Source organism: Antrostomus carolinensis, unplaced genomic scaffold (genome assembly GCF_000700745.2).
Source record: "Antrostomus carolinensis isolate BGI_N321 unplaced genomic scaffold, ASM70074v2 scaffold1861, whole genome shotgun sequence".
NCBI lineage: Eukaryota > Metazoa > Chordata > Aves > Caprimulgiformes > Caprimulgidae > Antrostomus > Antrostomus carolinensis.
In genome coordinates, this window is record NW_010293267.1 from 37,449 (window position 1) to 48,706 (window position 11,258).

Sequence of the window (11,258 nt, forward strand, 5' to 3'; positions counted from 1 at the left end):
GACCTTTTGATAGTGAGATGTGCTGAAGGTGAAAGGATTTTGATCACATCAAAGGAGCAACTCTATTAAAACCAGTAGTTGTTTCTTCCTTTCTTGTATTATCATTACTATCTGCACTTTTAGTATATTTTTTTTCTTTCACCCTCCCAGTTTGGAATGTGGGTTTCAAAGCAGTGCCCTTCACATCACTGGTAGTGTTAAGCTTGGCCTAAAACTGATCAAGATTAGCCTTCAGTTTGGAATGCACGTAATTCAGAAAGTTAAAGTGTGGGTGTAGTTTTGCACTGACTCTTCTTTTGAAAGAGTAGTAATTAAATTTAAAAGTGTTTGTGGTAGAAGGGGTTTTCTCCAGTTCTCTGACACAGAATATTCTGTGTGTTGCCATACTTCAGGTAAGTTAAAGTAACCTTCCTCTTAAAAATCCTGAGGTTTTAAAGTATCCCTCTTTTTTTCCTTCTCTTTAGAATGTATCGTGGCTAGAGGAAAAGGAGAAGGAGGTCGTCAGTGCATTGCGCTACTTTAAGACTATTGTAGACAAAATGGCAATTGATAAGAAAGTATTAGAGATGCTGCCAGGCTCAGCAAGTAAAGTGCTGGAAGCCATCCTGCCCTTGGTGCAAACAGATCCACGCATCCAGCAAAGGTAAGTTTCCTTCTTGGGTTTTGGGACTGAGACAGACCAGCAGTCTCCCAACTTCTTTCCTTCTTGTATCTGAAGAATCATATCGCGCAGGAGACAGGAAATGCTGCAGTGGCTAATGAAGTGACTGCTATTTTTACTAATTATGTAATAGTTTTCAAACATAATTTAAAAGCAGATTCCCTGCTGCGAAGAAACACGTGCTGTGAAAAGATAAAGCAAATCAGAATGGTTTCAGAGAGGAGGGAGGGCTTAAACTTGGAAATAGCATAAAATTGGAAATTCATAATTTACTAGAGGGAGATTCTCCTCAAATGCCATGCTGTTTCTGCAGTGCGTGGTGGTATCCTAAAAGCTAACAAATCCTATAGCTTTTACCTGAAAAAGTGTTTATCTTCAGAGTAATCCCTTTTTGTGTTCAGTTTATCCACCCTGATATTAGAGAAGTCCAAGCCTGTACTCTTAACTACTTTTTTTTTGTTTTACTGGATCAGATACAGAACAGAAGTAAACAGATGTACTTCAGTAGATTAACCAGTCCAAGTTCATTCCTCTGTGCTCTCGACAGATTGTTTCATGTTTTAACAGATTATGTGTATTATGTTTTAACCAGTTGGACATTGGGTTTGAAGCCAGAAAAGAAGTAGAAATTTGCCAAAGCAAAGCTCAGTATGGATTATAAGAATTTGTGGAGTTGTCAAACCATAGAGGTATAGCTGGTGTTCATCCCGTAGGTGCTGGAACAATCAATTTACACAAAACAAGCAAACACTGAATATTATAGAAAGAGCAAAATTAGTACAGAGAAAAGCACAAAACTAGGCAGAGAAACACAGACGTTTGGTTCCTGATATCCTGCCAATTTTTTGCTGTTCCTATTTGTTTTCTCATTAATTACCTCCAAAATTTTTGTTTCAAGATGTTTACTTCAATTCAGGTGCAAGAAAGGTTTAGAGTACGGTTGAGACAGCAGTAGGATGCCAAATATTTTGCAAACAGAGATGCTTAGTTATGTTTGGCCCTAATGCATAGGCCAGGGTTGTATCTGACAGTACAAAAGGAAGAAGTTAGTAGGCGAGTGTCAGAGCTGAGACTGGGACAGGAGAGATCCAGTTTAGGTCAGATCTGTAGAGCAACCGCTGTTAGAACGGGAATATTCATCGGGCTTCTGGACACAGACACAAAAGTTTCTTCAGTTGCTATCAGGTTTCCTACAGCCATTAAATTCCTGACAAGCACCTGTTTTCACTTAATAAAAGAAAGAATTAACTTTCCCCTTACACCAGGAGAACATGTAAAATGTCAGCAAATATTTTTAGGATATAACATGACATCTTGATAGTTGCTTGGTTTAATTTGTGTATCCACTGGGTGTTCACTGGGTGATCTTTCCTTCCAAGAATATATTTGGAAATATTTAAATATCAGCTAAGTAATCTTCAGCAGCAGCAGTATTTCAGACAGTTCTAGTCTTGAATTCCTTATACCCCCTTTCTTAGTAGTGAACTAATGCAGGCTTGACAAGTTGAATATCCATATTTACCCATATAAGCAGAATTTTCATAGTCAGTGGAGTCCTGCATAGTGGTAAGTCTCTCTCTCTGGGAACGGTATGTATTGCAGCATGGATCCCTTATGTATGTTCAGCCTCACAGAAAAAAAGGAGATCTGACATTCTCAAAAAGCCGTGTTCTGTCGTGCCTACCTATGCACTTTATTTCTTTTGAGTAGTGGCGGGACACAAAGGGATGATTTTGATAGCAAATCTCCCTCAAGAAAAGTGAGCAAGACTTGTGTCAGTGTGGAAGAAAGCCCTACAATTATTCTTGGGATTCTTTTTGCTTTAGGGGAAGCATTTGCATCAAGGAAAAAAGTAATTAAATCTAGCACAAAATGGGCTTTCAATTACCGCCTCCTTAGAAGGAAGCAGACTGAAGATTAATGGCAAAGAAATCAAAGCCTTAGAAGGAGATGGGGGAGGACCCTATTTAGGAAATATCTCCTACCAAGCTAATTTCATTTGAAATTAGAACAAATAGCAAGCAGCGTGCTTTTGAAAAAAAATAAATAAATAAAGCACAACCAAACAAAAAAGTACTTGCCGTTGTTTGTATCCCCGTGGTTGTAACTTGACAATAGTTCTTTCCCCAGTCCTGCAAACTTCATTCACCTAAATAATCTCCTTGAAGCTTGTGGGCTTGATTCTCTTCTCACAGATAATGAAATTACTGGAGTTAAGCCAGCGTAAAATGGACACCAGAGAGAAATGGGAAGATTTGGAAGGCTGGTATCAGTAATGATTGCAAGATTACACCCTCTTTTATCTGTTTATGGTTTTGATGCAGTTTGAAATTGATTGAACTTTACAAAGAATTGTTGAAGCGTTGCCATCGGCAGTGCTGTTAACACACCCTGGTTAGTAATGAAGTAAGTGTTTTCAGAATGGCCAGGAAGATGCCTGTGAGCACTGTTGTTACAGTGTGTTTTCAGAATGGCCAGGAAAATGCCTGTGAGCACTGTTGTTACAGTTAACTTTTATTTAGAGTTGTCATCCTTCCAAATTTCTTTTTTTTTCCCCCTTCAGAACAATAGCTTCAATTCTGTTTCTCATTAAAAACAAAACAAAGCAACACCCTTCCTCTTCCAAACCTGAAATTCATTCAGTTCAAGTTCTCTAAAGAAGCAGATTTTAATTACATGTTTTCAGGCATATAAACAGTGAGGAAATTATTTGTAAAGGAATGTATACAGTCAGCTCTCAATTATCTAAGACATTTTTGGGGAGAGTTAATAAGGAAGAAGGAAATCATAGATAATACTGTAATAATATAACTTAGACTTAAATACTTACTTTTGAAGTTAAGGCATAAGATGGAGCTGTAAATTAAAATGGAAAGCACATTATTTTGGCATTGCTGTGTTAACCTGCAGCCCAGATAATTAATTCTGTTAACTGAGAATGAACTGTTGATTGTTTGTACTGCCATCCCATTTGGTGCTGGAGAACGGGAAAGCAACTGCAGCGGAGGAGAGACCCGGCTTTGTCACCTGCTAAACACAAATTGAGTGTCGGAGAGAAAAGGAGAACAGTCACATTTTTAACAGTGTGAAATGCACTTTAATCAAGCACTCTCATAACATTTGATAGGATCTTCATCATTTCATTTTGTTCTTTTTTCTCAACTGTTTCCTCCCCTACCATCCAGTTCTGCCATCTCGTCCTGCTATAGCCGTGTGTACCAGAGTCTGGCCAATCTCATTCGTTGGTCTGATCAAGTGATGCTGGAAGGTGTGAATTCAGAAGACAAGGAGATGGTGACCACAGTGAAGGGTGTCATAAAAGCTGTTCTGGATGGAGTCAAGGTACCTGAGACAAATATTGTAAATTATGTTATATAAAGTACGTAAGAATGCATTTTAGAAGAGATCTAGTTAAGGGAGGTTTTTAAGTACTGGTGATAGACAAAGATCCTCTTCTTGTCTTCAGTAAACTACCTCTTGAATCAACTGCTCCGTAAGTGAAATGATCCTGCTTGGAGTGTTGCTTAAAGACTAGCACAAATGATTTGGCTATTAGTGTGCACTTCTGAAATGCTCACCCTGGCATTTGGATGAAATGGAAAAAGCAATAAATCTTGATTGTATTCAATTTTCAGCAAGTCATTCCCAGTCTCCCATGCAGATTACAAGACAGAGTTTGCATATTTTCTGTTTAGGCAAAATATAATGGAAATGCTTCCTGTCATTGCCCACAGAGAATCAAAGACTCCAGCTCCATCTTTTAACATAAATTTCAAGGGATTCATCGGTGATACATCACCACTTTCAGCAGTTGGATTAGGGTGTGGAACAGGTGATGAGCTAAGCTCAGTTTTCTGGAGATTAATTTTGCATAACTAATGGAAATGTTTAACAGAAATCTTTGTGTCCTTTATGAGACCTGCTTATATCATTCCCTCCATGGCCCCACCAAGGGAAAGCTGTTGGCTTTCCTTCTACCTCCCAATAAGCTTTTGGTACCCGTTCTTTCTGTTTCCAAGGCTTTTCTCTGGGCTGATGGATATGGAGGCTGTTCATTCAGCTGTCTTAGAACTGCAGTTAAAAGTTTGCTTGACCTGGGCTCAGCGGTGAGACTGTCATATCTCCTGGGAACCTTATTTTGAAAACTGTAGAGAAAGTTAAGCCTTTTTCAGCAGCAGGGCTGAATCTAAAGGGGAGTTTTCAGATCAAGTACAGAAGGAAAGTGGAGGTAGTGTTTTAAGAACTGCAGCAGGTGTTTCACCTGGATTAGTGTATCAGAAACAGGCATCTTTCGCCGTACTGAAACTCAGCTCAGTTTTGATTAACTGGTGCTGAATGCAGAAATGAGGTGGATGTCCCAAGCTTTGGATATCATGTTTTCAGGAGTCTTGGTGTGGTGGTTGCGTGCTATGAGTGTCTCCTTAATGTTACTCAAACACAGATACTGAAATCTACTATTACTTACTGAGCCTTTTAAACAAATATCTTTGAAACAAAACATTCCCATCACCTAAAGAAGACAGATTTTACAGGATTATTTTGCACAATATGTCCCTTAACTTTAAGCTCCAGAATTGAAAACTAAAGCCGGTCTTAAATTTGTACAGCAGGGTGGAGAAAAAGAGTTTAGCAGAAAGTCTCAGCTGCTGTTAGTGTTGGAATTCAGCAGCAATTTGCAGTACGTGAAAATCTGTGCTGTGGTATCTGCACTGTAATACCCCAGCAAATAGCGAGACAGTTCACTCTCTTATCACTTAATAAATCTGTGCAATCCAGTGGAGAGCCATGTTATTACCAGATCCAAGGTAGTGCTGTCTAGTCTCATTGCATGTGACCTGGACACAAACTATCCTTTCACTTCAAGCAATATTTCAGCCCCTGGTACCTGTTGCCTTCCAGGCAAAGCAGCGTGTCTGTGCGGATGGGCGGAAGGTCTCCGATGCCTGCTCTGCCCACGCTGTGAGCCAACCCTGGCTGGAAGTGATGCAGGCATGTCCATACAGTGCTAAGCCTGAGTTATTAAGCCCTGCTGGGTGACATGGCTATATCAGCCTCTACTTTGTCGTGAGACTAAAAGTTATTTTGGCCTTCAGTTGGAGCTGGCTTACATCTGGTCACCTTGGAGCATGATTAGAGCAGATGTGTGGCTGTCTGGGTGGATGCAAATGTGTCTGCCTTTCAACAGGTCAGCATTTGGAAGTGGCATGCACTCATCTCCTGCTGTATAGAGAGGAACAAGATTTATTTTAGAGGGGCCAAGCCAGCTTTCAGATTTGGAAGCAGAACTGAGAAGCTGGACACTTCTCTGCTGTGGAGAGCCTTTTTTATTTTTCTGGCAGATCACACAAGATCCACTTCTACATTTCAGTGCTTACTTCCCCCTTTATTTTCAGAATTGAGCATGGAGTCGTCACCTCTTTGCTTGTGTTACTTGCTGTTATGATCTCAGGTTTTAGTGCCTAGCTAGGCATATATAAAAAGAAAAAAAAAAAATCCCTGTTTTGATTACATAACTTCTTAAAAATCCATCTCATTTGGAATTTCCAGCTTGCTGAAGTAGCATAAGTTTGTAGAGAGGCTTTATCATCTCTAATTACTGCTGCAAGAATCTCTTTAGTTGCTGATAAGGAATAGCATAATAAGCATCTGGCTCAGTTGCATGCTGATTACCTCTGTGTGCACACTAAAGATCTTGGCTTGATTTTCAAATGCTAGTTCTCATTTTGGGGTTAGTAGAGAGTAGAAGGAGTCAGGGTCCAGGGAATCTGGTGATATTTGCCAAAGTTTAGAGGGAAAAGTGATCCTCTCAAGTACTGGCAATCATATGATGTCTTGGTGCCTCTTGTGGGAGGTGTTTTGGGGTTTTTTTTTCATAACCTCAATAGTTTGAATCATTCTAAAGGTGCTTTTGAGACAAATTGGATTGTTTTTCTCCCCTGTTGTAACCTACACTCCGTATGGTGGACAAGTACGTGTCCATTAGGACTGGCAAAATAGGAAAACTGAGCACTTAAGCCCCGAGTGTCAGGGGCTCATCAGCACTGCTGTGGCACAGCTGCCACCACCGCAGTCTGCAGCGCTGGCCTTGGCTTGGTTTAAGGTGTTAAATGTGGTGAAGAAAGGTGAGGAAAAGGAAACGTTACATTTTCCCTTCCATACCCCTTTCAGGGTGATGTTTAAGGAGTATTTTGGCTTTTGGTTTGAATGCCCTTCCATTCTATTTCCTTTATTGTGCTCTTCTGCATTGAGTGGAGTCACTTGTTCTTGCTGGTGAGTACCTGATAGTCTCACAGGGTCCAACTCTGTGTCCATTGAAGTGCATGTGAGTATCCAGAAACCTCTACAGCGGTAGAAGTTTGTCCAGTGAGTAGGAAGGTGACAGTCCATTGTGTCACCACTCACTCCTGACAGTGACTCAGAACATGGTGCCGCTGCAGCTGGAAAAGTCAAATGGTGTCACTGTGTAATTTCTAAATCAACCGATGAAAAACCTTATTTGGGGTTGGTGGGCTCCCAGGTCCTGCGGTCATGTTTCCTAGTGATGTTCTGTAAACTTTATAGGGGAATTTCTGAAGTCTAAAAGGAATAGCAAGTGTTTAAAGATTGTTCATCCCTAAAGAGAGGATGAAACAGAGGAAAGTACATTTTTTAAAAATAGTTTCTGTTGAGTAACTGGGAACACTCATCAGAGGAGCCTGGGGTCAATTCAGTCAGTGTCCTTGTTACCACTGTAGTTCTTTTGTGACTGAAGGGCACTAATTATTTTACTTCTCTATATGCTGTGTAATGTACATTACTACAGTGGTGCTGATTGATAGGTTGTCAAAAGCCCTGTTAGTCTGTTACTCCTTGTTGCAGAGTATTTCTTGTTGAGGGATGTGGTCCTCCTTGGAGATGGGAGCTGGCCAGGCTGGTCAGCTGTGGTCAACTTGATGCTGTACATTTTCTCATCAGGGCATTTCTCAGAACATGCTGTTCCTTGCCTAGATTCTTGTCTGTCTGTCCCAGACAGGAACATCTTCATAGCATTAGCCTGCATGGACATCTGTATGTGCTCTGTTTGTGCTCTCTCTTCCCCACATGTGGGATTTTCCAGGACAACTGGAAAGCTGAGTGGGTTTTTTTGTTTACACAGCATACATTATTTTTGAGCACAAGCTCACCCAAGAATGTAAGTAGAACATCAAAACTAAAATCATCTGTGATGGACACTTGGACTGCGTTTGCCATCCTTTGCATGTCCAGTGCAGTACTTTATTCCTCTTGTTATACATGGATTGACTCATGGAAGTTCAGCTTTAAATAGAGCCTTATATAAAAATATGAGAACTAGAATATTTCCCTTCCTTGGTAGGATGATGACGACATTCCAGTTGCAGTTATTGCATTGAGAGAGCAATGACACCGGAATGATGACACTGTACTTCAGGCTGCTTTAAAAAAAAATTAAAATTGATCCGATGTAGTTTCCTTTACATAATACACTGGGAAGCCAATACTGTCAGGAAGCACTGCCAGTTTTCCAGGCTGCCTGTAAGAGGGCATGTGTTTGTATCTCTGAGCAGTAGATGTATTTGTCGGCTTCAGACATCCATAAAATGTTCTCTTCATCTTTCTGGCGTGAACGATTGTTGTTTTGACTGCTGGCAGACTTGCAGTTCAGGATTATCATGCTTTATCTCTTTATCCAGAGCCTTATCTGCCTATAGCAGATACACCACAATAGTTCCTTGAATGATTAAGACTTCCATTGCTAACCTGTTAAAAGATGGCTTCAGGGGAAGCAGACCTTTTAATAAAGGTCTTCACTATTTAATTTCTTGTTGGACATCTTACAAGAAAACTTTTTTTTTTTTAAACAAATACATACTTGTTTATAAAATATAAAGCAATTATTTAGTTTTTTTACTGGATAGGTGAAGTACTCCACTGTGTAAGCCTTTTCTGTACTTATATTTATGTATGTAAAGTCAATTTGCCATTATCTAGGGTGCTGTGGGAACTGGAACACATTTGTGACGATAGAGGAAAGAGGAAGCACAGCAAAAAGACACATCTGTGAGTTTGTGCAGAATCCCCACAGGGCCAGGGTTTATGAACTTAACTCGAATATGGCTAAACTGCTGCTAGGTGCAGGCTGCAACATTTGTACCAGACTTAACGCCCAGCTCCACCTCTCTCTGTGTCTGTGCCATTGTTAATCCATAACCTGGGCAACTAAGAGTTTGCTGCAGTAGCATCCCTTTCTGTCCCAGGATGTTTGAGTGCAGCATTCAGCAAATAATGATAATTTGCTTTTTCTTCTCTCCTCTCCATCCATCAGGAGCTGGTCAGACTCACTATTGAAAAGCAGGAGCATCCCTCTCCCACAAACCCAGTTAAACCCAGTTTACCAGCATGCAAATCTGACAGGTGGGTCACGGGCAAGGATTTCTTCTGTGTGCAGGACTAATACAGAAGGGTTAATTTCTGGCTACTGATAGTTCAATTAAAGCACTCAGTTATTCCTCACAGAGGGTAGCGTAGTGTTCTTTATGTAGCCTCATCCCGTGGTGGGACCACTTAAAGAGAACAATATGCTATGTATGATAGGGAAGATATTGGAATCTGCCAATGAAACATCACTTGGCCATGACACATGCACGTTGTATTCTGCATATACATGGAATTCCACCTGCAGAATGCAAATTCTGCCATCTGCTTTAGATGCCTCTCATATTACGTATGATTTAAAATATATATTAATCTGTCAGCATGCTGCATTCCAACTGTGTTTTATGATCTACATCTGTATTTTGCTTCTTGCAGCCCATCAGAACTTCCCCTTACAGACCGAGAAATGGAGATCCTCAACAAAACAACAAATATGACTCAGTCCAACGAGCTACTGACTGACTCCATGGATGAAGAAGTTGCACCTCCTAAACCCCCTCTGCCTAGCATTCGTGTGGCAGAAAACAGGTAATAGTGGCCAACTAGTTGACTGAAGAATACCAGTGGCTCTTACCAGCTTCTTGTTTTTTAAACAATCTTGCAAACTGTGCGCAAGAGAGGTCACAAGGAGGTTTAGTGATGCCTCTGAATTTCCAGTCCTCCAGAGTAATTCTTCCCTGCTCCTGGAATCTGTTTATGACTTTGTGGTCTCTCTGTCTTGTTTTGAGCAATACCCTTCATTATCTGTGTTTTCCTTTCCTTCTTTTTATGTGAGGATAGTGCCATGCCCCGAGATCCGTGCATGAGAGGCATCACATAAATGCATAAAAGCCTGATTTAAAACTATGTGAATACCACACTCTACAACAGTATCCTGTGTTGGTATATCCAATGGGAAATGTTCTGTTAACCTCAGCTGGCAGTTATCGATCTGTCCTGCACATCCAGGTAGTTCTGCATTCATTATCAGCTTAAGAGTGAAAGGAGCCAGTAGTGTGTGAAAAAAATCTTTTACTTGGTTCTTCTTACCCTGTTCTACGAGTAACCACATGAAAGTTTCTATGTTCTATTTTGAGAAGGAAGAGAAAACCCCCAATTTACAGGTTTTTGGTCTGTGTGTATGATGGTTTTCTTCTCTAGTACTGGTGCTAATCGATGGTGTGAAAAATACATGTTGTGCTAATTTGAAAATGCAGCATCAAGGGCTGTGGCTGTCAAAAAGAATCACATTTCTCCGTATTTTATGAATTCTCATGGGTTATATAAAAATTGCCTGATATTGTTCCAGGAACAGAGTATGTGTGCTTTTGAGCACCTTGCAGGCTTGATAATTACCACAATTGTGTGTCATTAGAAGCAAAACCTAACCGTACAAAGATCAAAATCTCTCTAGTTACTACTAGTGTGTGTATCTGAAACAGATTCATGCCAGAGCATGGGCCCTCACAGTATACGTGGTGAGAGCAACAATGACCATCTTGTTCCCTGAAGTTCACAAGGAAAGTAAAAGTGTGGAAAAAGAATTTTCCTGTCCTTTAAATTTTCAAAACTTTGAACATTTTTCAAACCTGGAAGGTTTGAGGAGGAGGGACTTCTGTGAATGGAAACAGTATTTGGGTCAACCAAAACGTTTAATTTGGATTTTCAACGCTTTTATTAAGAAATAATTACCATGCTAATTAGCTCCATTAAAAATAATTTTTAAAACAGCAGTTGTTTTTGTTTGAGAAATACCAACTCTTTTCCAACCTTAAAAAAATAAATAATTGAACAGAACCTTACCTGTGAGGGTATTCTTAAAGTGGTATTTGTTAGTGGATACACTTTGCTGAGTAGCTCCTGGTCAGCTTTGGACAAGAACCAAAGAACCAACTTGAGCCTGGCAAGTCAAAGGCTTTCTGGCAAACAAGCTCATGAAGCCTCTAGAAGTCTTTTTGCTGGAAGAGTAATAAGCATCCGTGCCTGTTGTGTCTTGCAGCCCTCCACCAGCATTGCCCCCTAAAAAACGGCAGTCGGCACCTTCCCCTACCAGAGTGGCCGTTGTGGCCCCCATGAGTCGAGCCACCAGTGGGTCCAGTTTACCTGTTGGAATCAACAGACAGGTAATGGCATAACCCCTTTGTGAAAGCGAAGGGAAATGTGCTGAGAACTGTAGCAAAAACTC

At 40.5% G+C, this 11,258-nt stretch overlaps 1 protein-coding gene across 1 annotated transcript in view; it reads left to right on the plus strand.

Moving 5' to 3' along the window:
* RAPGEF1 (Rap guanine nucleotide exchange factor 1) overlaps positions 1–11,258 on the plus strand; it is an 84,364-nt gene that overhangs the window by 36,335 nt on the left and 36,771 nt on the right. Inside the window, exons 3-7 of the mRNA XM_010177191.1 lie at positions 465–643; positions 3,847–4,003; positions 8,985–9,073; positions 9,470–9,622; positions 11,073–11,196. Of these exons, the coding sequence (XP_010175493.1) occupies positions 465–643; positions 3,847–4,003; positions 8,985–9,073; positions 9,470–9,622; positions 11,073–11,196 (702 nt within the window). The remainder of the gene's footprint in view (positions 1–464; positions 644–3,846; positions 4,004–8,984; positions 9,074–9,469; positions 9,623–11,072; positions 11,197–11,258) is intronic.